Source organism: Leucoraja erinacea, chromosome 5, assembly GCF_028641065.1.
Source record: "Leucoraja erinacea ecotype New England chromosome 5, Leri_hhj_1, whole genome shotgun sequence".
In the NCBI taxonomy this organism is placed as follows: Eukaryota; Metazoa; Chordata; class Chondrichthyes; order Rajiformes; family Rajidae; genus Leucoraja; species Leucoraja erinaceus.
The window spans coordinates 17,775,098-17,799,110 of record NC_073381.1 but is presented as its reverse complement, the minus strand read 5'-3'; the positions used below and the strand labels follow the sequence as shown (position 1 = coordinate 17,799,110).

The following is a 24,013-nucleotide window of genomic DNA, read 5'->3' as shown; positions in this document are numbered from 1 at the left end:
CAATACATGATTACATTCAAGGTGTACAGATACATGATAAGGGAATAACGTTGCTGTAATGGGAGAGATTTAACAGAGTGGAGTGATTGTAATGCCTGATTGAAGGTTCACTACCATGACTAGCACACAAAGAGTCAACGTCTTGGATCAGGTATTTAATATCAAATTGTTAATGATAGATTGGTAAAATATATGCTCCTGGATTAGAATTAAATAGTTCCGTTACCTCAGCGGGATGCTCCTTAACAAAACTGTCACGAAACTTTCCCTTGCGAATATCATTCCAAGTCTAAATAAACAAAAAACAAACAGATGAAAATGACTCCTCCATCTCCATCTCTCCCCCTCAACCTAAGGCAACTTCACTCTGTATCCAAAATGTGTAGGAAGGAACTGCAGATGCTGGTTTACACTCATGAATGCTGGAGTCGCTGAGTTACTCCAGCATTTTGTGTCTATCTTCACTATGCACCTGCCCGTACTTCCATTCTGGGTCCCCAGGTGGCAGCGTGGAGCATGTAACACGTTGCTATGCCAACCGGGGGGGGGGGGGGGGGGGGGGGGGGGGCAATGTTGAGGGCAGCCCACTCCCCCAAGTTGCCTCCTTGGTTGGACAACCACATAATGGAAGAGACCCTTCAATAGGGCACACAGGCAGCAGCAGCACCACATGCCAACTTAGCTCCAGCACCCAAAGGCATGAACCACCCAAATTCGAAGATAAGACACAAAAGGCTGGAATAACTCAGCGGGTTGGGCAGCATCTCTGGAGAAAAGGAATAGGTGACGTTTCGGGTCGAAGCCCTTCTTCAGACCGAGAGTCTGGGGAAATGAACCGCGAGATTCACCAGGTGGCGCTGGTTCATCAGCGATCGCAACCTCGCCAACGGTCTGTCTGTCTTTTTGTTTATTTTGTTATTTTTAATGTGTTTTAAAAGTTTACATTAATGTTCTCTAGTTTGTTTTATGTGGGGGGTAGGGGACGGGGTCGGGGGGAAACTTTTTTCAATTTCTTGCCTTGCTGGAGATGCGGTTGTTTTCCGGATCGTATCTCCGGTCGTTCTGCGGCCTAACATCATGGAGCTGGAGGCCTCGCTCGAGACCGACTTTGAGCCCCAGCTCTCCCCCCTCCCTCCAGTAACCGACTTGTACCATCCGCCCACCCCGAGACCCCGTCTTCCTTAGGCTTTCAGGGGAAGTTTAGTTTAGTTTCGAAATACATCGCAGAAACATAGAAATTAGGTGCAGGAGTAGGCCATTCGGCCCTTCGAGCCTGCACCGCCATTCAATATGATCATGGCTGATCATCCAACTCAGTATCCTGTACCTGCCTTCTCTCCATACCCTTTAGGGATCCCTTTAGCCACAAGGGCCACATCGAACTCCCTCTTAAATATAGCCAATGAACTGGCCTCAACTACCTTCTGTGGCAGAGAATTCCACAGATTCACCACTCTCCGTGTGAAAAATGTTTTAAGAATTTTATAAGTTTCTATCCCCCGTCAATCTTCTAAATTGTAGCAAGTACAAGCCGAGTCTATCCAGTCTTTCTTCATATGAAAGTCCTGACATCCCAGGAATCAGTCTGGTGAACCTTCTCTGTACTGCCTCTATGGCAATAATGTCTTTCCTCAGATTGGGAGACCAAAACTGTATGCAAGAACCTCCCTGCTCTTATACTCAAATCCTTTTGCTATGAGCGCTAACATACCATTTGCTTTCTTCACTGCCTGCTGCACCTGCATGCCTACTTTCAATGACTGGTGTACCATGACACCCAGGTCTCGTTGCATTTCCCCTTTTCCTAATTGGCCACCATTCAGATAATAGTCTACTTTCCTGTTTTTGCAACCAAAATGGATAACCTCACATTTATCCACATTATACTGCATCTGCCATGTATTTGCCCACAAACCCAACCTATCCAAGTCACCCTGCAGCCTCCTAGCATCCTCCTCACAGCTAACACTAGCCCCCAGCTTCATGTCATCTGCAAACCTGGAGATGTTGGATTTAATTCCCTCATCCAGATCATTAATATATATTGTAAATAGCTGGGGTCCCAGCACTGAGCCTTGCGGTACCCCACTAGTTACTGCCTGCCATTCTGAAAAGAACCCGTTTACTCCTACTCTTTGCTTTCTGTCTGCCAGCCAGTTCACTATCCACATCAATACTGAACCCCCAATACCGTGTGCTTTAAGTCTGTATACTAATCTCTTATGTGGGACCTTGTCGAAAGCCTTTTGAAAGTCCAGATATAACACATCCACTGGTTCTTCCTTATCCACTCTACTAGTTACATCCTTGAAAAATTCTATAAGATTCGTCAGTCATAATTTACCTTTCATAAACCCTTTCCAAATGTGCTGCCATCCCATCTTTAATAACTGACTCTAGCATTTTCCCCACTACCGATGTTAGTCTAACTGGTCTGTAATTCCCCATTTTCTCTCTGTCTCCCTTTTTAAAGTGGGGTTACATTAGCTACCCTCCAATCCTCAAGAACTACTCCAGAATCTAAAGAGTTTTGAAAAATTATCACTAATGCATCCACTATTTCTGGGGCTACTTCCTTAAGTACTCTGGAATGCAGCCTATCTGGCACTGGGGATTTATCGACCTTTAATCCATTGAATTTACCTAACACCACTTCCTGGCTAAACTGGATTTCATTCAGTTCCTGCATCTCATTTGACCCCCGGTTCCCTGCTATTTCCGGCAGATTATTTATGTCTTCCTTAGTGAAGACAGAACCAAAGTAGTTATTCAATTGATCTGCCACGTCCTTGTTCCCCATGATCAATTCACCTGTTTCTGACTGCAAGGGACCTACATTTGTTTTAACTAATCTTTTTCTCTTCACATGTCTATAAAACGTTTGCAGTCAGTTTTTATGTTCCCTGCCAGTTTTCTTTCATAATCTATTTTCCCTTTCCTGATTGAGCCCTTTGTCCTCCTCTGCTGGACTCTGAATTTCTCCCAGCCCTCTGGTAGGCTGCTTTTTCTGGCTAATTTGTTCGCTTCATCTTTTGCTTTGATACTATCCCTGATTTCCCTTGTTAACCACGGATGCACTACCTTCCCTGATTTATTCTTTTGCCAAACTGGGACGAACAATTGTTGTAGTTCATCCATGCAGTCTTTAAATGCCTTCCATTGCATATCCACCGTCAACCCTTTAAGAATCAATTGTCAGTCAATCTTGGCCAATTCACGTCTCATACCCTCAAAGTTACCTTTCTTTAAGTTCAGGACCCTTGTTTCTGAATTAACAATGTCACTCTCCATCCTAATGAAGAACTCAACCATATAATGGTCACTCTTGCCCAAGGGGCCACGCACAAGACTGCCCACTAACCCTTCCTCATTACTCATTACCCTGTCTAGAATAGCCTGCTCTCTCGTTGGTTCCTCTACATGTTGGCTTAGAAAACTATCCCGCACATATTCCAAGAAATCCTCTTCCTCAGCACCCCTGCCAATTTGATTCACCCAATCTATATGTAGATTGAAGTCACAGGCCCTTTGGCCCACCGAGTCCGCACCGACCAGCGATCCCGCACGTTAACACTATCCTACACACACTAGGGACAATTTACATTGATACAAAGCCAATTAACCTGCAAACCTGTACGTCTTTGGAGTGTGGGAGGAAACCAAAGATCTCGGAGAAAACCCACGCGGTCACGGGGAGAATGTAAAACTTCGTGCAGACAGTACCCGTAGACTGAATTGAACCCGGGTCCCTGGTAATGTAAGCATTGTGAGGCAACAACTCTATCGCTGCGCCACCGTGCCGCCCTATACATGTGACTGACAAACTCACTTTTATTCGTTCTGTTACTGTGCCATGATACATCCACAGTAGCTCAAAGAAAATCAGCCCCAGGGCAAAGATGTCGATCTTATGGTTGTAGTCCTGTTGTGCAAACTGTGGAATCAAGGTAGATGAGAAATTAGTTTGCAATTCCCTCTCTTCAGGTGGTTGTTTTTAGTTTTAGAGATACAGCGCAGAAACAAGGTCTTCAGCTCACCAAGTCCGCACTGACCAGCAACCCCCGCACATTAACACTATCCTACACACTAGGGACAATTTACATTTACACCAAGCCAATTAACCTACGAACATGTTGTCTTTAGAATGTGGCAGGAAACTGAAGATCTCGGAGAAAACCCACGCGGTCACAGGGAGAACGTACAAACTGTACAGACACCACCGGTGGTCAGGATCGAACCCGGGACCCAGGGCTCTGGTGGGTGCTGTAAGGCAGCAACTCTACCGCTGCACCACCGTGCTGCCCGTGGTTACAAAGTGCGTTCATATATTTCATCCTCCACCTCCCTCCCTTCTCAATTCCCACCTTCTCAACTTATAAGGATGCTGCTTCCACATAAATGTTGGTCTGCTCCTTTACTTCCCCCAGAACTTCCCACCCCCTCTCCAGCTCATCCAAACACAACAGCCGGGATCTAGCTGCTGCTGCCCTCCAGCCCAGTGGGACTGCGAAAGGGCGTTAGTTATCCTGGTTGCGGACCCCCCCCCCGCCCCCCCCCAGCAACAACTGTGTACAGAGGACTCTCCGATCTCTGAGATAGACGTCAGGTTCCGCTGGAAGATCATCGGCTCAGTGAAGGACAAGCTTCCCGAAATCCGGTCTTGTGACTGGTACATCAACAACTGCCAAACATGGTGCCCAGAATACTCTAAATGCGGCTTCACCAACGTCTTACATAACTGTAACATGGCTCCCAACGTCTACAGCCAATAATACTCTCACCGATGAAGGGCAAGTACTGAAAGCCGAAAGAGGTTAACAGTTTTTAACACCCTCTGCAGATCAACAGCATTTGCAGGAAGATGAGAGCAGGAAGTAACCAGATAATGTTTTTTTTAAAGTGTCTGCACCGGGGATGGGCCAAGCCAACATCTCCTGTGATTCAGCGATTGGTCGGTTTGGTCCCTCACCTGTTCCGGACTCATGTAAGGAAATGTTCCCGCGTGCATGGTGAGAGGGTTGTTGTCTTTCACTCTAGCGAGACCAAAGTCACCGATCTTTGCCTCCAGCTTGGTTTCTTCTGTCAGGAAGATGTTCGCCGGCTATTTTCACCAGAACGAAAATCATTCAGTTAATTTGCAGCATTTCATAGAAACATAGAAAATAGGTGCAGGAGGAGGCCATTTGGCCCTTTGAGCTAGCACTACAATGATCATGGCTGATTGTCCCCAATCAATAACCCGTGCCTGCCTTCTCCCCATATCCCTTGATTCCATTAGCCCCTAGAGCTCTATCTAACTCTATAGAAACATAGAAAATAGGGTAATTGACGCATACAGCATGGGAATAGGCCCTTCAGCCTAACTTGCCCACACCTCCTAACATATCCCATCTACACTTGTCCCACCTGTCCACGTTTGGCCCATATCCCTCAAAACCTGTCCTATCCATGTACCTTTCTAAATATTTCCTAAACGTTGAAAGTACCTGCCTCACTACCTCCTCCGGCAGCTCGTTCCATACACCCACCACTCGTATGGAAAAGTTACCCCTCAGGCTTCTATTAAATCTTTCCCCCACACAATCCCAATGGTCTGACCTTCAGGTCTCGATGAAGCAGATCACGCTGATGAATGTATTCAACTCCATCTAATAATTGACGCATAATGTCCAGTGAATTATCTTTCTTCGGGGACTGATAGTTTTTAGGATCTTCTATCCAATCTTTCAAGTTCTTCTTCCCATATAACTTCATTTGGATGTACAGATATGTCTTGTTATCTCTACAATTGAAAATGAAAAGACATCGTCAGTTTACGAATAATGTGCATAATAAGCTGTACTGTCATTTGTACTGTCACCATGAAAATACTTTTTTCATTGTTAAGAAATTTGATGCAGTCACACACATGAGTTGAGTTTATTGTCATGTGTACCGAGGTACAGTGAAAAGCTTTTGTTGCATGCTAACCAGATACAATTTTACCACAAAGTTACTGTGACCCCAGCAACCTCTGTAACATGTACATTGGGATGTCCTGTATCTGGACAGAATATCCCTTATATCCAATATGTCTATAGACACAAAAAGCTGGAGTAATACAGCGGGACAGGCAGCATCTCTGGGGAGAAGGAATAGGTGGCGTATTGGGTTGAGACCCTTCTTCAGACTGGTCAGGGATAAGGGAAACGAGAGACATAGATGAATGATGGAAAGAGATAAAGAACAATGAATGAAATATGCAAAACAGTAACGATGATAAAGGGAATAGGCCATTGTTAGCCGTTTGCTGGGTGTAAATGAGAAGCTGGTGCAACTTGGGTGGGGGAGGGATAGAGAGAGAGGAAATGCCAGGGTTACTTGAAGTGAGCAAAATCAATATTCATACCACTGGGTTGTAGCCCAGCTGCCCAAGCGAAATATGAGGTGCTGAATTCCACTGTACCTTAATTGGTACATGTGACAATAAACAAACCTTAAATTTGCGTTTACCCTCACTCTGACAATGGAGGAGATCTAGGACAGAAAGCTGTGTGTGGCAATGGGAAGGAGAATTAAATTGTTTAGCAACTGGGAGAATATTATAAAATTGGATAGTTATATGGATGGGAAGGGAATGGAGGGTTATGGTCTGAGCGCAGGTATATGGGACTATAACCATATAACCATATAACAATTACAGCACGGAAACAGGCCATCTCGGCCCTACAAATCCATGCCGAACAAAATTTTTTTCCCCTTAGTCCCACCTGCCTGCACTCGTACCATAACCCTCCATTCCCTTCTCATCCATATGCCTATCCAATTTATTTTTAAATGATACCAATGAACCTGCCTCCACCACTTCCACTGGGAGCTCATTCCACACCGCCACCACTCTCTGCGTAAAGAAGTTCCCCCTCATATTACCCCTAAACTTCTGTCCCTTAATTCTGAAGTCATGTCCTCTTGTTTGAATCTTCCCTATTCTCAAAGGGAAAAGCTTGTCAACATCAACTCTGTCTATCCCTCTCATCATTTTAAAGACCTCTATCAGGTCCCCCCTTAACCTTCTGCGCTCCAGAGAATAAAGACCTAACTTATTCAACCTATCTCTGTAACTTAGTTGTTGAAACCCAGGCAACATTCTAGTAGGGGAGATTATGTGTTCGGCACGGACTAGAAGGGTCGAGATGGCCTGTTTCCGTGCTGTAATTGTTATATGGTTATATATGGTTATATGGGAGAACAGGTAGGTTCAGGCGGACTGAGCGAAGGTGTTCAGTGAAACGATCGCCTAGTCTACGTTTGGTCCCGCCGATGGAGAAGAGTCTGGAACTGGAGCTGGAATCACTGAGGTAGGAGATGGAGACACAGGTAAGCACCGAGAAAAAACACGAGGCTGTGGGAGCGAGACTGGGTTAAAACATGATATAGTCGAACAGGAGGAATCACAGAGGGGAGCAGCAAGAGAGGATGTTGCTGAACTCTGGTTGGAGAACTTCTTCATACTACTCCTAGACATACCAGGTCATGCAAAATGTCTACCCTTTATATCCGTGGAGCTGTCAACTTTATGAATAAAGCGATTTGCCATTCCCAGCCCAAGTGTGGCAGGAGGTCTCATTAATAATTGGGAAACAGTCATAGACAGCCCAGAAACAAGAATTCCAGGAAAGGACCATTTGCTTTTCACGACCTCAGCACTTTCCCAAACGCTCCATCGCAAATGTAATTACTCAAGTTGTCATCGCCATTGCAACACAGGATGTGTGACAGGCAATTAGTACAGAGTAATTGGGGTGCGACAGAAACAGGGGTGTGATAATGTCGGGATAATCAATGTTATTGCTTAAAGGGTGAATGTTGAAGGGTTCTGAGATCTCAGGGCAACACGGTGGTGAGGCGGTAGAGTTGCTGTCTTACAGCGCTAGAGACATGGGTTCGATCCTGATCAAAGGTGAGATCTGTATGGAGTTTGTACGTTTTCCCTGTGACCACGTGGGTTTTCTCCTGGTGCTCCAGTTTCTTCCCACACTCCAAGGTTGTATAGGTGTGTAGGTTAATTAGCTTCAGTAAAAATCTTAGATTGTCCTTGGTGTGTAAGATAATGCTAGTGTACGGGATGACTGCTGGTTGGCACGGACTCGGTGGACTGATGGGCCTGTTTCCATGCTATATCTCTAAAGTCTAAAGCAAAGTCTAATCTTCTTTGATCATTTAGACCTCCGTTGGATTTTCAACATTCAACTGCAATGGCTGCTGGGATCTCTGTTTACACATGTTCCCCAATAAAGACGCTTGGGAGTTTTAGCCTGGATTATGTTTGGAATCTAAAGCCAACTCAGAGGTAAGAGGGTTGTTCAAACAGAAAGCCTTCTCTTAAAGACATTTAATTGCCTTCACATAGTAACAAACCCATTGACTTCCACTACCTTTCTTCAGTCCAGCAAGTGTGGTATCGGACAATGTTGGGATGTTCCAGCCTTGCCAACAAGGTGACTTCACGTCTTGCACAGCTAATTAGAAATCAAAAGAACTCGTCAGAATCCAAAACATATGAGATGATAAATCCATCTTGTCAATTTGTAGGAAGGAACTGCAGATGCTGGTTTAAACTGAAGATAGACACAAAATGCTGGAATAACTCAGTGGGACACACAGCATCTCTGGAGAAAAGGAATTGATGACAATTTGGGTCGAGACCCTTCTTCAGACTCTGACAAAGAGTGTTAACCCAAAACGTCACCATTCCTTCTCTCCAGGGATGCTGTCTGTTCCGCTGAGTTACTGCAGCATTTTGCATCTATCTTCCATCTAGTCAATGGCAGAAAGCACAAGTCGACTAGTCATTGCAGAGAAATTTAGATATAGCCCAATCCACCACACAGACCACACTTTTCACCATTGACTCCCATCTACTCTTCACGATGCCACGGAAAAGCAGCCAACATAATCAAAGATTTGTACCACCCCGGCCAATCCCTCTTCTCCCCACTCCCATCGGGCAGGAGATACAGAAATATAAAGCATGCACCACCAGACTCAGGAACAGATGCTCCCCCCTCGGTTATCAGGCTTCTATCTAACGGTCGTACCATAAACTAGGGCACAGTCTGATTCACATCTACCCCTTATCGGACATTGGACTTTGTCTTTGGCACTGATGCCCGCAATGCTGAGAGCTAAAACAAAGTGTTTCACTGTATCTCAGTATACATTTGAGAGAATTCTGTGGACATTTACAATCGGAGAATAGTGCAACATGTAAACATGCCCTTGGACTCATCTACTATCAACCAGGCGTTTATACTATTCCCTCTTTATTCTCTGCTCCCATCCCCATCAGTTTGCCCCAGATTCCACCACACACCAACTCTCTTGGGGTAATTTACTGCGGACATTTAACCTACTGCAAATGATGCCTTTAGGATGTGGGAGGAAGCTGGGGCACCCGGATGAAACCCGCGTGGTCAGAGGGAGAACATGCAGATTCCGCACAGACAGCAGGGGAGATTCAGTTTTAGATTAGTTTTACTTTAGTTTACTGTCAAGTGTACTGAGGTACAGTGAAAAGCTTTTGGATCAGGATTAAACCGGGAGGTAGAGAAATAAAAATATACTCACTCGTTCTGGAAAAGAACCTTCTTTATAGCATAGTAATTTTCATCGAGGGTATATTTTGCTTTGTAAACACAGCCAAATCCACCTTCACCAATTATTTCTTTATCTTTAAAGTTATCAAAGCTGCAGATGTTTCAGGTAATCCATCAGGGCATTTGGGGAGAAAAACACACACAAAATGAAATCAGTAAGTAATCTTGCAAGGCATTTTACAGCAACATTACCCTCACAGTTAAAGCATCAAGTCACCCAGTCATATTTTAGTGGGACCAAGTGCTGGAATAACTCGGTGGGTCAGGCAGCATCTATGAACATGGAGAGGTGACATTTCGGGTCGGAATCCTTCTTCAGACTTACTAAGTGACCAAACATTTGGCCAAGCTAATTTATTGGGAATTATAAAGGATCATTAAGGTAAGATGGGAAAGATTAATGCGAGAGAGGAAAGATTAAATAAGAACCTGAGAGGCAACTTTTTCACACAGAGGGTGGTGGGTATGCGGAATGAGCTGCCGGAGGTATTATGGTAACATTTAAAAAGTATTTGGGCAGGTACTTGGCTAGGAAAGGTTTAGAGGGATGTGGGCCAAACGAGGACATGTGGGACTAGTGTAGATGGGGCGTGGGCACAGGCACGTTGTGCTGAAGGGCCTGTTTCTGTGCTGTATGACTTGATGAGTCTACGATTGCAAAATGGAGAGACTGCAACATTTAAGGATGAAGGTTGAGAGCATGTGGCCAAAAGGGATCAGAATGCCCGAGAGAGGAGCAGAGGGGATTAATCTGTACATTCCATGGGAGGCCACGTAAGCACACCAGGGCCATAGCTGTGGCCCTGCTCACCTCCTACACCCCACTGGCTCTCATCTACTACACAGGCTGAGGATGCTGACAGAGAAAGCATCATGTAGAAACATAGAAACATAGAAATTAGGTGCAGGAGTAGGCCATTCGGCGGCCCTTCGAGCCTGCACCGCCATTCAATATGATCATGGCTGATCATCCAACTCAGTATCCCGTACCTGCCTTCTCTCCATACCCCCTGATCCCCTTAGCCACAAGGGCCACATCTAACTCCCTCTTAAATATAGCCAATGAACTGGCCTCAACTACCCTCTGTGGCAGAGAGTTCCAGAGATTCACCACTCTCTGCGTGAAAAAAGTTCTTCTCATCTGGGTTTTAAAGGATTTCCCCTTTATCCTTAATGTGACCCATCCCTTTTCTTTGAACCGTGTGCCAAGGGAGATTTCATTGAACGTACATTTCAACGTTTAAAAGACTGGAAAGAGTGAATGTGGAGAGGATGTTTCCACTAGTGGGAGAGTCTAGGACCAGACAGCCTAGCCTCAGAATAAAAGGACATACCTTTAGAAATGAGATGAGGAGGAATTTATTTGGTCAGAGGGTGGTGAATCTGTGGAATGCATTGCCACAGAAGGCTGTAGAGGGCAAGTCGGATATTTTTAAGGCGGTGGTTGACAGATTCTTGATTAGTAGGGGTGTGAGGGGTTATGGGGAGAAAGCAGGAGAATGGGGTTGAGAGGGAAAGATAGATCAGCCATGATTGAATGGTGGCGTAGACCTGAAGGGCTGAAGGGCCCAATTCTGCTCCCAGAACTTTGAGGAACATATAGTGGCATGAAGTCAATCAGGCCCTTGCCCAGTGATCCTGCCATAAACATTTACAGTGGTCCCATCTTACTTTCCCCATATTCCCATCAATTCCTCCTCAGATTGCACTACCTTCCTATGTTTAGAGAGTTTAGAGTTTGGAGACATACAGCATCGAAATAAGCTTTTTAGCCCAAGTCCACCCCAGTCATCGATCACCCATGAGTTCTATGGTAACTCTATACACTCTACACACATTCAGGGGAAAATTACAAGGCCAATTGACCTATTCATCCGCACGTCTTTGGGATGTGGGTGGAAACCGGGCACCTGGGACGGTCACAGAGGATCAGGGAAATTCCACACACACAGTACCAGAGGTCAGGATTGAACCCAGTTGGCGGAACTGTCATTCTGATATTGAAGTGCAAATATACACTCTTACCTCATCATCCCCCTCTTTTTATCTTGTCCATTGTCCTGTAAGTCAGAAAGATGCATAAATGATTGGGAAGCATTTCTTGATTTAATGCCAGAGCAGTGAGACAGTATTTTAGCTCAAAAGAGACCAATAGGAGGAAGAAATACTTAGGTTATTTAGGGTTGATGAGGGCAAGTTTATTATTGCTATGTGTACCAAGCAACAGTGAAAAGCTTTGTTTTGCGTGCTATTAATCAGATAAGATAATATTATACATAAATATGATCAAGACAAACTCAAGTGCGGTAGATAGAACAAAGGGGAAGATTTGGGCAATGAAATGACACAGAAGAAACACAGCAGGTCAGCAGGACAAGTAGCTGTTTGTTGGCGCTTGAGAGTCTGGACATATAATGGCGGTGCTATGCTCCTACTGCCCTCTGCTGGTGTGTAGGTCACAGTGACAGCACCCTCGCTGCCTCATACACTGTCAGAGAGAGGCCATACGCAAACTGGAGGAACAGCACCTCATATTTCGCTTGGGCAGCTTACAACCCAGTGGTATGATTATTGATTTCTCTAACTTTAAGCGACCCTTACATCCCCTCTTTCTCCATTCCACCCCCAACCTGGTTGTCGTACTAATTTCACTGTCGTCCTGTTGTGTTGCACTGTCTCTATAATTCATTATCACCTAGCCCACAGCCAATAATGGACCATTGTGGGCTCCACCTTTCCTTGATATTCGTTGCTTTTTGCATACCTTTCATTGATTTGTTCTTTGTACCTTCTACACCTCTCGATTCCCCTTCCCCCGACTCTCAGTCTGAAGAAGGGTCTCGACCTGAAACGTCGCCTATTCCTTTTCTCCAGGGCTGCTGCCTGAGCCGCTGAGTTATTGCAACATCTTGTGCCCACGCTTGCTGCAGAAGCTCCACACAACCAGCAGAGGGAGCAGTCAGGGGCTCATGCCCTAGTGACTGCATCGCTGGCAGTGTTGCACTCCCCCAGCCCTGCACCGGGACTGCCTCAGCAATAGGGGGATCAGTCAGAAGGCACAGAGGAAAATGGCAGAACCTCACAATCAACAAGTTATAGGGGGTGGGGGGTTGCTATACAGTGACCCTCTGAAACTGAGTTTGAAGTTTCCCCCTACATTTTTGCAGAATGTGGGAGGCTTCTGCCTCCACTGTCTGAATGGGCTGCTCTTCAAGCTCTCTGGGTAAAGAAAAATATGAAAGGGATTGAGGTAAATGGAAACAATCCATGCAAAGAGTTAGCATTGGTTAGATGGGCTGAATGGCTCGCTGCTTTATGGTCACTGTGCACAAGTGTAGTACGAGTTTCATCCAGTGTTTCAATATTGACTAGAGCTATTGTACCTGATAGGGTGTCGTTCCAACAGTCCACTTCGGTGCTAATTGCCTAACGTCATAAGAAGAAAGGATTAGTGATCACCCAGTTAGAATAACATGCAATCATTCTTATTTTCAGTCACCAGACAAGTGTCAGGCAATAAGTTACAAGGCACAAAGTGATGATCTATGGAGGCCTCTATAAACAAAACTGTAACATCAGCCCTCTCAAACACATTAGACGTTTACATGTAAAGGACAGCATAGGGTCTGTCATTTCCAGCACTACATTGGAGATGCTCTTGGTCTTTGCTGACCCCAGGATGTCTGGAAGTGTTTGACAGCCAGCAGCGCACCTCTGAGGTGCATCACGGTTATAATGCAGGAAACACTACAGCCAATGCATTGTCAGTGAAAGCTCACACACAACAACAAGGCTGTGGCTAGGCCATCTGTGATATATTAGCCTGGGCCCATTGGAGAATGTCCTGGAATCTCCTGTATGGGGAGATGGATGCTTGTTTTAACAGTGGAGCTGCCGGATAATTGGAGCCTGCAACAGTGGAGCACACACTTAATCCATGGCCAACACTCAGCATCAGCTCAGGACTCCAGAGTGGATCTTGATGATGTTCCCTTCTCAATTAATCCACAGGGGTGGCACTGCAGCACAGGGTAGAGTTGCTGCCTTACAGCACCAGAGTCCCTGGTTCGATCCTGACGATGGGTGCAGTCAGTACAAAGTCTGTGACCTGTGTGGGGTTTCCCTAGTATGTAGGATAGTGTCAGTGTGCCGGGATTGCTGCTCGGTGCGGATTTGGTGTGCTGAAGGGCCTGTTTTCCCACTGTTCTCTAAACTAAACTGGTAAAATGAACTACGAAATTTTCCGTTCAAAAGTACACCACAATCGGGACATAAATGACAGTGAGAGACAGTACCTTTTTATTTTGGATCCACTTGTGCTTGGCTGCAAAGTAGAAAAAAAAATTGGAGTAACAATTGACGACACAGAACTTGGAGATGGGCAGTTAAAACACAAATCCTGCCCGACATAACTGGAAGACATAGGGAGATCTTGTCATTTGTAATAGACCAGCCTTTTATTTCTTTAAGAAGAAAACAGAAAATGCTGCAAATGCACAGCAGGGCAGGCAGCTTCTGAGGAGAGAGAAAGACAGTTAATGTTTCAGGTCTCGGTTCCTCCCTAGGTTTATTGTTGTCACATGTACTGAGGTACAGTGAAAAGCTTCATTTTGCAAGCTATCCCAACAGATCAGATATACTATAGGTAAACACAATCAAGTCAAACTCCAGTTCAATAGATAGAGCAAAGGGCAAGGACAGAGTGCACTGTTCTCATTTTGAATTTTCAGCATCAGATCATCTGTTCTGTAGTACCTCAAGTTCAAGTTCAAGTGAGTTTATTGTCATGTGTCCCTGTATAGGACAATGAAATTCTTGCTTTGCTTCAGCACACAGAACATAGTAGGCATTTACTACAAAACAGATAAGTATGTCCATATACCATAATATAAATATATACACACATGAATAAATAAACTGATAAAGTGCAAATAACAGATAATGGGTTATTCATATTCAGAGTTTTGTCCGAGCCAGGTTTAATAGCCTGATGGCTGTGGGGAAGTAGCTATTCCTGAACCTGGTCCTGCATCGCGTTTGATTTCCCACAGACCCAGTCTGGTGGATCGGGATTGCAATGAGTGAGTGAACAGAGGCACCGTGGAGTGAAAAACACGTGAGGAAGCGTGGGACGTGTGTGAGGAGGTGGAGGGATTGAGGGTGGAGGAGTGAGTGACAGTAGAGACAGGAAGCATGGGGCCGGGGTTGGTGGAAGGGTGGGAGTGGACAGAGGAAGTCAACAATATGAAAGCATAAAGCTAAGGATGTAAACTGTCCCTCTCAGTGGGATTCACGCTTATATAGACAGACTCTGGGTGCAGTCAGCACCAAAGCAGTAAGGAAGTCAATGTTTAAGCACCAGGCAGGCCTGACTGGAAGATAAATATCCATCGCAAACAAATCATATCAATGTGTTGCATTAAAATCTCTAAGAGTAGGGCAGCAAGGTCTCGCTACTGAGATATTTTTACACATTTATATTATGCCTTCAAAGATAGGGATAGAAAGGATATTGGATAGGGCACAATGGAACAGTCACCTGCTATTCAGACCAGTGCCTTGGGATCAGCACAGGCCGATCCACCATGTACTCCCCTGCTACCTGCTCCATGGTCGATAGTCGGCAACTAAACCATCTCCCCCACCTGGTTTGCTAGGTGAGGAGGGGGCTGTGGACCCCCAGCGGGACCAAAAACAAGACCTGTCAAAGGACGGATGAGCTCCTAGCGAGCCAACAGCCATCCACACTTCAGTAGAAGTTGCGATCACTGTCGTACACAGCATTGTAAGGCACCGTGCCCGCTGATGTTTTCAACAATGACGACGATGATTTTAAGCTGGGAAAAGTGTTGGCCCTGTGACTGGCGGGGGTTTCCTCCAAGTGTTCTAATTTCCTCCCACATCCCGAAGGTTGGCAGATTACGTTGCCTCTGTGAATTATCCCTCATGTGTAGCTGAATGATAGGATTGTCGGGAATGTGCAGAGAATGGGTTGTCGGGATAATTAATGGGGGAATGGGACTGATCCATGTGCTGCCGTAGCCTCAATGGGCAGAATGGCCTCCTCTCCTGTCATAGAGAAATCCTCGTCCCACCTGCTCACGCTTGGCCCATATCCCTCTAATCCTTTCCATGTACCGGTCCAAGTGTCTTTTACATGTTGTTACAGTACCTGCCTCAGCTACCTTCTCAGGCAGCTTGTCTCATGCATCCAGCCACTGTGTGCAAAAAAGTCACTCCTCGCCCTGTTAGTGGCACAGTGGTAGTTGCTGCCTTACAGCGCCAGAGAGCGGGGTTCAATCCCGACTATGGGTACTGTCTGTAAGGAGTTTGCAAGTTCTCCCTATGACCATGTGGGTTTCCTCCCACATTCCAAAGACTTGCGGGTTTGTAGGCTAATTGTCCCTTGTGTGTACGATAGAACTAGTGTGCAGGGTGATTGTTGGTTGGCGCGGACTTGGTAGGCCAAAGGGCACGTTTCCAAGCTGTATATCTAAACTAAACAGGCTTGTATTAAATCGTTCCCCTCTATATATGGGTCCTCTGGTTCTTGATTCTTCTACCCTGCGTAAAATACTCTGTGCATTCACCCTATCAATCCCCCTCATGATTTTATACACCTCTAAAAGATCATCCCTCATCATCTGTGGAATAGAGTCCTAGCCTGCTCAACCTCTTCCTATTGCTCAGCCCCTTGAGTCCTGGCAACATGCTTGTAAATCTCTCTGCACCCTTTCCAGCTTAACGACAGGATGAATTAGTAGCTTACCATGCTGGGTGTAGAAGGTTCAGATGATGGGGGTTTGGGCGAATCGCCAGGAGTGGAACTAGCCCTAGGAGAACGAGAAAAAAGCAACTGAATATATTTTAATTAATTCATTGCCATTCTGATTGTAACAAAGAACTCCCACTTGAAGTAGATATAACTCTCACACGCCGTTACAAACAAGTCAGGGATGAATTCTATCCATTTAAATAAATTGTTAATAAATTGCACTGAAATTGCACTGCTTGATTGTCAGTGCAGACTGGGCGGGCTACAGGGGTTGTTTCCTCTCTGACCTCTATGAATATTCTCTTGAGGGAATTATTAAAGAACAAACTAATAAAAGCATTACCCCTAACATCACTAACACGACTAAGTTATTAACACTATGAGCAAAGTGAATTGTTCAGAATTTTACATGCTTCTATTATTAAAGTACAAATTACCCGTGCGCACTTTCACATACTTACTTGAATACAATCCAATGGTGTGAAGAACTGTTTGACATGTTCCCTGATGCCCAAGACATATCACTGGATCTCTTGGTGTATCATATGGATGAAACAAAAACAAAAAACAAAATTAATATGCGAGTAAACAAACTAATCAAACTTGAAAACTGATCTAAATTTAATTTACTCTTTAAAGCAAATACTTTGTATGCATGGAATCTGCAATCCCAGACCCTGACAAAACTCTTGCTTAGGAACAGTTACTTGAGATAAACAAACTGCTGGAGGAACTCAGCAAGTCAGGCAGCATCTGAGGAGGGAAATGGACAGATAACGTTCTAGGTTGGGATCTTTCTTCAGTCTCCCATTATGAAGTCCGAAGAAGTTGTTTCGACTCAAAACGTTGCCTGTCCATTCCCTCCTCAGATGCTGCCTGATCTGCTGAGATGCTCCATCACTTTGTGTTTAGCTCAAGATTTCAGCGTTGCTTGTTTCTTCAGCTCACTGTTATTTGACGAGCATTCACACTCAATCAGGGGGCTGCAACAAAATCACATATTTGAGCAAAATCTTAGTACAAAAATCATGAGGATGTGTCATCGCATCCACGTTCAAATGACATGTAATAAATATTGATTGATTGATTGATAAATCCTTCCCCAGGATTGTACCCAATTCAATTTCCCATTGGGTAGCACCTGGCCCTGACACAACACTTGCCATGATCAGAGAAATACACTTTTATGCATTATTTGCAGATTGAAGAAAGGTACCAACAATCTAATTTCGATTCAATTGTTAAATGATATTGCCACTTCCTCCCCCCTCTAGATGATCTTGAAAGACATGCCCCTTCCTTAGTGCCTCACTAACCAGTGAGAAAGTGTTTCCTCTGTGCACTCGATTAAAACCGCCCATCATTGTTAAGACCCCGACTGATCCATCTCTTTAATTTCACAACAACATTGCGTGTATGTAGCTGAATCATGAGGTGGTGCCTGTTCCCAAACTCAGTCCAGGAAATTCCATAGAACTAGGGTGGCACGGTGGCGCAGCAGTAGAGTTGCTGCCTTACAGCACTTGCAGCACCAGAGACCCGGGTTCGATCCTGACTATGGGCAATGTCTGTACGGAGTTTGTACATTCTTCCCGTGACCACGTGGGCTATCTCCGAGATCTTCGGTTTCCTCCCACACACCAGACGTACAGGTATGTAGGTAAATTGGCTTGGTAAATGTTAAAATAAAATTGTCCCTAGTAGGTGAAGGATAGTGTTAATGTGCAGGGATTGCTGGTCGGCGCGGATCCAGTAGGCCGAACGGCCTGTTTCCGCGCTGTATCTCTATACTAAACTAGTCCTAATCTCATCAAACTATTCCTCTCCCTATCACCCCATATTAAAATGTGGCTTTGCTAACAGTCTTCCCAAGCACTGACCCAAGATTGATAACAGCGGCTTTTATGAGATATATTAGTGGCATTAAAGAGATACCGTTGTGGTATTTACGAGATATATTAGTGGCATTTAACAGATACAATAGAGGTATTTAAGTGATACGACAGTGACATTTAAGACATACAACAGTGGCCTTTATGAGTTACAATGGTGTATTTGCCTTTTGGATAGATATATGGATACACAGGGAATGGAGGGATACTGATTATGCGCAGGTTGCTTAGAAATGGTCTTGGCATCATGTTTGGCACAGAAATTCTGGGCCGAAGGGCCTGTTCTTGTACTGTGCCATTCTATGGTCTATAAAATGAATCAAATGTTATTAAAATCAATTCTGTAGCTTCTGTAGACAGGGGAAGAGTGTTTTACTCATAAGCTCAAGACCATAAATTCAGATCCACAACTATTATAATTTTCAGAAGGGACCCAAAACATCCTCTGTGCATTTCCCTCCACAGATGCTGCCTGACCTTCTAAGATCCTTCAGCACTTTATTTTTAGTTCAAGTTTCCAGCATCTGTAGTCTCTTGTCTCTCCACTATTATTTTCCTCCCTTCATCGTGAAATATTCTAGAATTGTTTTCACAAAGTACAACAAAGTATGGTTTAGTTTTATGTAGGAAGGAACTGCAGATGCTGGATTAAACCGGATAGACACAAAAAGCCACAAAAGGACTTTTCGGCTCGAGACGGGTGGGGTCTGAAGAAAGGTCTTGACCTGAAACGTCACCTATTCCCTTTCTCCAGAGATGCTGTCTGACCCGTTGAGTTACTCCAGCTTTTTATGTCTATCCATGGTTTAGTTTTAGTTTAGTTTAGTTTATTGTCGCGTGTACCAAGGTACAGTTTTTTTCTTGCCTATGGCGTGCACAGCCTAAAGTTGTAAGACAACTTGTTCTGTTTGATCTTCTGTTTGTGCATGCCAGGTGCCCCCCCCGAGGTACAGTGAAAAGCATTTGTTGTGTGCTAACCAGTCAGCAGAAAGACTATTCACAGTGTACGGATACATGATAAAGGTTATAGCACAAAGCTTTATGGAAACGGGTTAGTTAATCAAAAACACAGAGAAGGACCCTTTCTCCTGTAGGTGGTGAAGCCCAAATTAACTTGTTAGGACAAAAATAAACAGGGAGGTTTGCAAAATAGCTCAGCCTGTACCTTCAGTTCATCCAAAGCAAGTTGGGCAGCTCTCTGCTTGGCCTCTTGCTTGGCCATCCCAGTGGCACATGGAAATTCTTTTCCTTCTATGAAACATTTTATACTGAATCTGGAAAAGAGAACAGCATCTTACATCAGCACAAAACTGGATGAGGCAAGTTCCTACTGCAGCTCCGACTGTGAAATGGCACCAAAACCTGGCGACTATTGCATATAGACTCAGTGCGCTGTTTCTTTGCACTATACGCTAACTAGCGATTGTATTTATGTATGGCAATAATCTCACTGATCTGTACACAGTATTTGAATCTCACTATAACTTGGTACGTGTTAACAAATTGAACCATTGAGGTCCATTCCTGGGTGAAGTCCAAGTCTGTAATGTTCAAGTCAATAAATCTATTCGGCATCGGGGACATCGAGAAGGAAATCCAGAACAAGCTGGAGTCCCGAGGCAATGGCACGGACACCCGTAGATTGTGGCAAGGCTTGCACGCTATAACACGCTACAAAGTGAAGTTGGGCAGTAGATCTTGCAACATTGTATCCTTGCCTCACTTGCTCAATGCACTTCACACTCTCTTTAAACGGCAGGTCACTGGAGGAACGTCACCCGCCCAGTCAACCTCGGGCACACCCGGACCAACAGTTACCATGGCAGAAGTAAGATCAGCCATCATGAGAGTGAACCCACAGAAAGCAACTGGCCTGATGGAGTCCTTGGCCACGGATTTGTGTGGACCAGCTGGCAGAGGCATCTTTAACCTCTCCTTCACCATTCCGAGGTCCCCTCTTGATTCAAGAAGACTACCATTGAGTATAGGAGCAGGGAGGTTCTACTGCAGTTGTACAGGGTCTTGGTGAGACCACACCTGTAGTGTTGTGTACAGTTTTGATCTCCTAATCTGAGGAAAGACATTTTTGCCATCGAGGGAGTACAGAGAAGGTTCACCAGACCGATTCCTGGGATGTCAGGACTTTCATATGAAGAAAGACTGGATATACTCTGCTTGTACTCGCTAGAATGTAGAAGATTTAGGGGGGATCTTATAGAAACTTACAAAATTCTTAAGGAGTTGGACAGGCTAGATGCAGGAAGATTGTTCCCGATGTTGGGGAAGTCCAGAATAAGGGGTCACAGTTTAAGGATAAGAGGGAAATCTTTTAGGACCGAGATGAGAAAAACATTTTTCACACAGAGAGTGGTGAATCTCTGGAATTCTCTGCCACAGAAGATAGTTGAGGCCAGTTCATTGGCTATATTTAAGACGGAGTTAGATGTGGCCCTTGTGGCTAAAGGGATCAGGGGGTATGGAGAGAAGGCAGGTACAGGATACTGAGTTGGATGATCAGCCATGATATTCATGATATTGAATGGCGGTGCAGGCTCGAAGGGCCGAATGGCCTCCTCCTGCACCTATTTTCTATGTCTATCATCCTGGTGCCAAAGAAAAGTAAGGTAGCATGCCTTCATGTCCAGTAGCTCTGACATCCACTGTCTCGCAGCCAGAGGACATTGGTTTAAGGTGTGGGAAGAAAGATTTAATGGGAATCTGGGGGACAAGGCTTTGACTCAGAGGGTGGTGGCATATGATCGAGCTGCCAGAGGAGGTAGTTGAGGCAGGTACTATAGCAGCATTTAAAAGACACCCGGGCAGGTACGTGGGTAGAAAGGATTTTGAGGTATATGGGCCAAATGAAGTCAATGGGTCCAGCTTAGATGGAGCATCTTGGTCGTCGTGGACAAGTTGGGCTGGGTAGCTTGTTTCAGTGCAGTATGACTATAATCTGCTGATTATATCTGGCTTGTTTGTACATGTACAATACGACTTGATTTGACTGGAGCTCATGTAGCCAAAAGCTTTTCACTTTATCACGGTACATGTGCCAATAATAACCGAAGACCAATAACAAGTAATGAAAATGATTCTCTTACTCTGGAACATGTGAAGGCCCACGTCGGTCCACTTGCTTGTACGTGTGGTGCCATTTCATCTTTTGGCAAAGTTCATTTAATTCTCCAATTACATTTTTGGAACCACTGGCGGTCTGTAAGCAATCAAGAAATATATTATTTTAAACTGAATTTATTGGTTCTTCGTATTTTAAAGACTGTTTGAAGATGTGGAACTATAGATTTCCTGACTGCCTTTTGATGGTGTTAAGATAACATAGTGGGTTACCTAAGAATTGAGGCCTGTTCTTAATGCTGCGCTACCATGGAGATCGTCCTAAGTATAAGGTTACCAGTGAGTTTTCTGTGACAACATGGGTGTTGAGTACAAATATCTGCCCTTTGGGGAAACCTGCTATACAGGCAAGAGAAAACATGGATTTCGTTTATTGATACATCATGGAAACAGGCCCTTTGGCCCTCAGTCCAGGCCAACCAGCGATCAACCATTCACACTAATTCTATGTCATCTCACTTTCCCATTCACTTGCTACAGACTAAAGGCAATGTGCAGAGGCCAATTAACCCACAAGCCCGTACGTCTTTGGGATGTGGGAGTTAAACCGGAGTGGCCAGAGGAAACCCACACGGTCACAGGGAGAATGTGCAAACTCTACACAGGCAGCACCCAAGGTCAGAATCAAACCTGTGCCTCTGGTGCTGAGGCAGCAGCTATGCAGCCCTGCACAAAGAAAGAGATGAAGTATCTATCTCTGAGCACAGAAGATGATACAACAATAAACATCAAAGATCACCGTTGGCAGCCTGGAATTATTTCTGAGGGTAAAGGACAATAAACTTAATCTCCTGGGAGTGAACTGTTTGGATACAGGTGAGGCTGCCTTTGAGATCACAGATTCCAATATTAACAAAGGAAGCCATTTAGTGTCATCTCCATAAATACTTTCAGGGAAAAGTCGTGTGAGTAAGATCTGACCGATCTGCATTCAAAGCTGAAGAGTCTGTTTTCAGGAAAGTGAGATTGAAAATGTCACTGCAGAGTAACTTGCACTGGTGTTGGCATGTTTTGGGGAGTTTTACACTGGTAAAAATGTGCACGAGAGAACGGAAACCTGGTTGCACGGCGGCGGGGAATCGGACGATCCCGAGCGCTACTAATGTAGCCAGATACGTGTGGAAAGTTGCTTTCATTTGGATCCCTCCACATCAACAGGCAGGTTCAGCACAATGGAACATCTTGAAGTCAAACGTACCGTTCTGGAGCTGAAATCTATGGAGTTGCCATTGGAGGTTGAGCCAGAGGATCTATCACTCATCTCCTCACTCTGCACCATTTGATCTTCTGTTAAACTGATAAAGAACAAGTTTATTTGAAGTCACATCAATCTTGAGCTTAACATTACCCACTGTGCTTTACAACTCTGCAAGGGTTCGTGGGGTTCATGTCTACAGGGTGGATGGGGAATGGGATAGAGGGTAAAGAGAAGGGGGCGAGGGGAGCAAAGGAGGGTGAGACAGGGCAAAGAGAGCAAGAGAGGGGCAAGGAAGGCATGAGGGGAAGAGTATCTTTAAATGAATCAGACATTAATTAACTGGGGTAAATTTTTGAATACAACGTCCTCTCTCTTAAAAGGGTACCTACCAAAATAAAAAGATACTACCTTTTGGGATTGTTGTTGGGCGAGTATTCAGCTGCACCCTTGGAATCTTCCTTACTCCTCACTTCAACTGGTGATTTATCCAGATTCTGATTAAAATAATGAGAAAGCAGGTTGACCATAGAGACACGATGATGTATAATACAGATACGGTCCTTCAGCCCACCGCACCCAGCAGTGACTATGCCGTCAGCAGTAAAACTTTGAGCACATTATTACTAAATTACTAGCACATAAATCAAGCTTTGGTATTAAAGGAACAATATTTCGAAGAGCTATATTTCAAAAACGCATAGATCAAACACGTGTAAAACGCAAGGTGCCTGTACTCTGTTTACAGGCCTGTTGTGCGGCTGCAAGTAAGAAGTTCATGGTTCAGATTATGGTATATATAACATTTAAACACTCTTTACTCTTGACAATAGTCTAGTGACCTTTGTCTCTTTTACTTTGTAAATACCTTGGAAGACGATTGCTGTTCCTGCATTTCCTCATAGGCAAGTTTTGCTGCTTCCCGCTTGGCCTCTTGTTTGCTTCTCCCAAAGGCATCTGGATATTTCTTATTCCCAATGACAACATAGATCCTAAACCTGCAACACAAGGATGGGTGCTTTAGTCACTGACACATCAACGCTGCAATAATGTGGCCACATGTACACACAGGGGCTCCCTGGGTTACTAACGGAGATCTGACTTTACACAAATTCACCCAGACTCATGTAAAGCGTTTTTCAAGGTAGTAATAATAGTTTTGTGGTATTCACTAATATGAATATTAGTACACACAGTATTATATTCTGAATATTGTATACACAGTAAACCCTGTGATCATGGACCATAGCGGGAGGATGGTGCTCGTTATTGCCAATTGTCCGTTATAACCCAGGAAGGGATTACCGAGTAATATGGTATCATTGTACAAGTCGCAGTAACAAAAAACTGGATAAATGGTTAGGACAGGTTTAAAGGGATA

At 44.6% G+C, this 24,013-nt stretch overlaps 1 protein-coding gene across 1 annotated transcript in view; it reads right to left on the bottom strand.

Moving 5' to 3' along the window:
* Window positions 1-24,013, bottom strand: part of eif2ak2 (eukaryotic translation initiation factor 2-alpha kinase 2) — a 55,333-nt gene that overhangs the window by 5,816 nt on the left and 25,504 nt on the right. The window contains exons 5-20 of the mRNA XM_055635139.1: window positions 23,501-23,630; window positions 23,044-23,129; window positions 22,636-22,732; window positions 21,404-21,516; window positions 19,468-19,576; window positions 16,872-16,942; window positions 16,405-16,468; window positions 13,931-13,959; window positions 13,019-13,061; window positions 11,661-11,695; window positions 9,607-9,726; window positions 8,415-8,498; window positions 5,599-5,782; window positions 4,970-5,101; window positions 3,830-3,934; window positions 227-289 (exon numbers count right to left, since the gene is read on the bottom strand). Of these exons, the coding sequence (XP_055491114.1) occupies window positions 227-289; window positions 3,830-3,934; window positions 4,970-5,101; window positions 5,599-5,782; window positions 8,415-8,498; window positions 9,607-9,726; window positions 11,661-11,695; window positions 13,019-13,061; window positions 13,931-13,959; window positions 16,405-16,468; window positions 16,872-16,942; window positions 19,468-19,576; window positions 21,404-21,516; window positions 22,636-22,732; window positions 23,044-23,129; window positions 23,501-23,630 (1,465 nt within the window). The remainder of the gene's footprint in view (window positions 1-226; window positions 290-3,829; window positions 3,935-4,969; window positions 5,102-5,598; window positions 5,783-8,414; window positions 8,499-9,606; window positions 9,727-11,660; window positions 11,696-13,018; window positions 13,062-13,930; window positions 13,960-16,404; window positions 16,469-16,871; window positions 16,943-19,467; window positions 19,577-21,403; window positions 21,517-22,635; window positions 22,733-23,043; window positions 23,130-23,500; window positions 23,631-24,013) is intronic.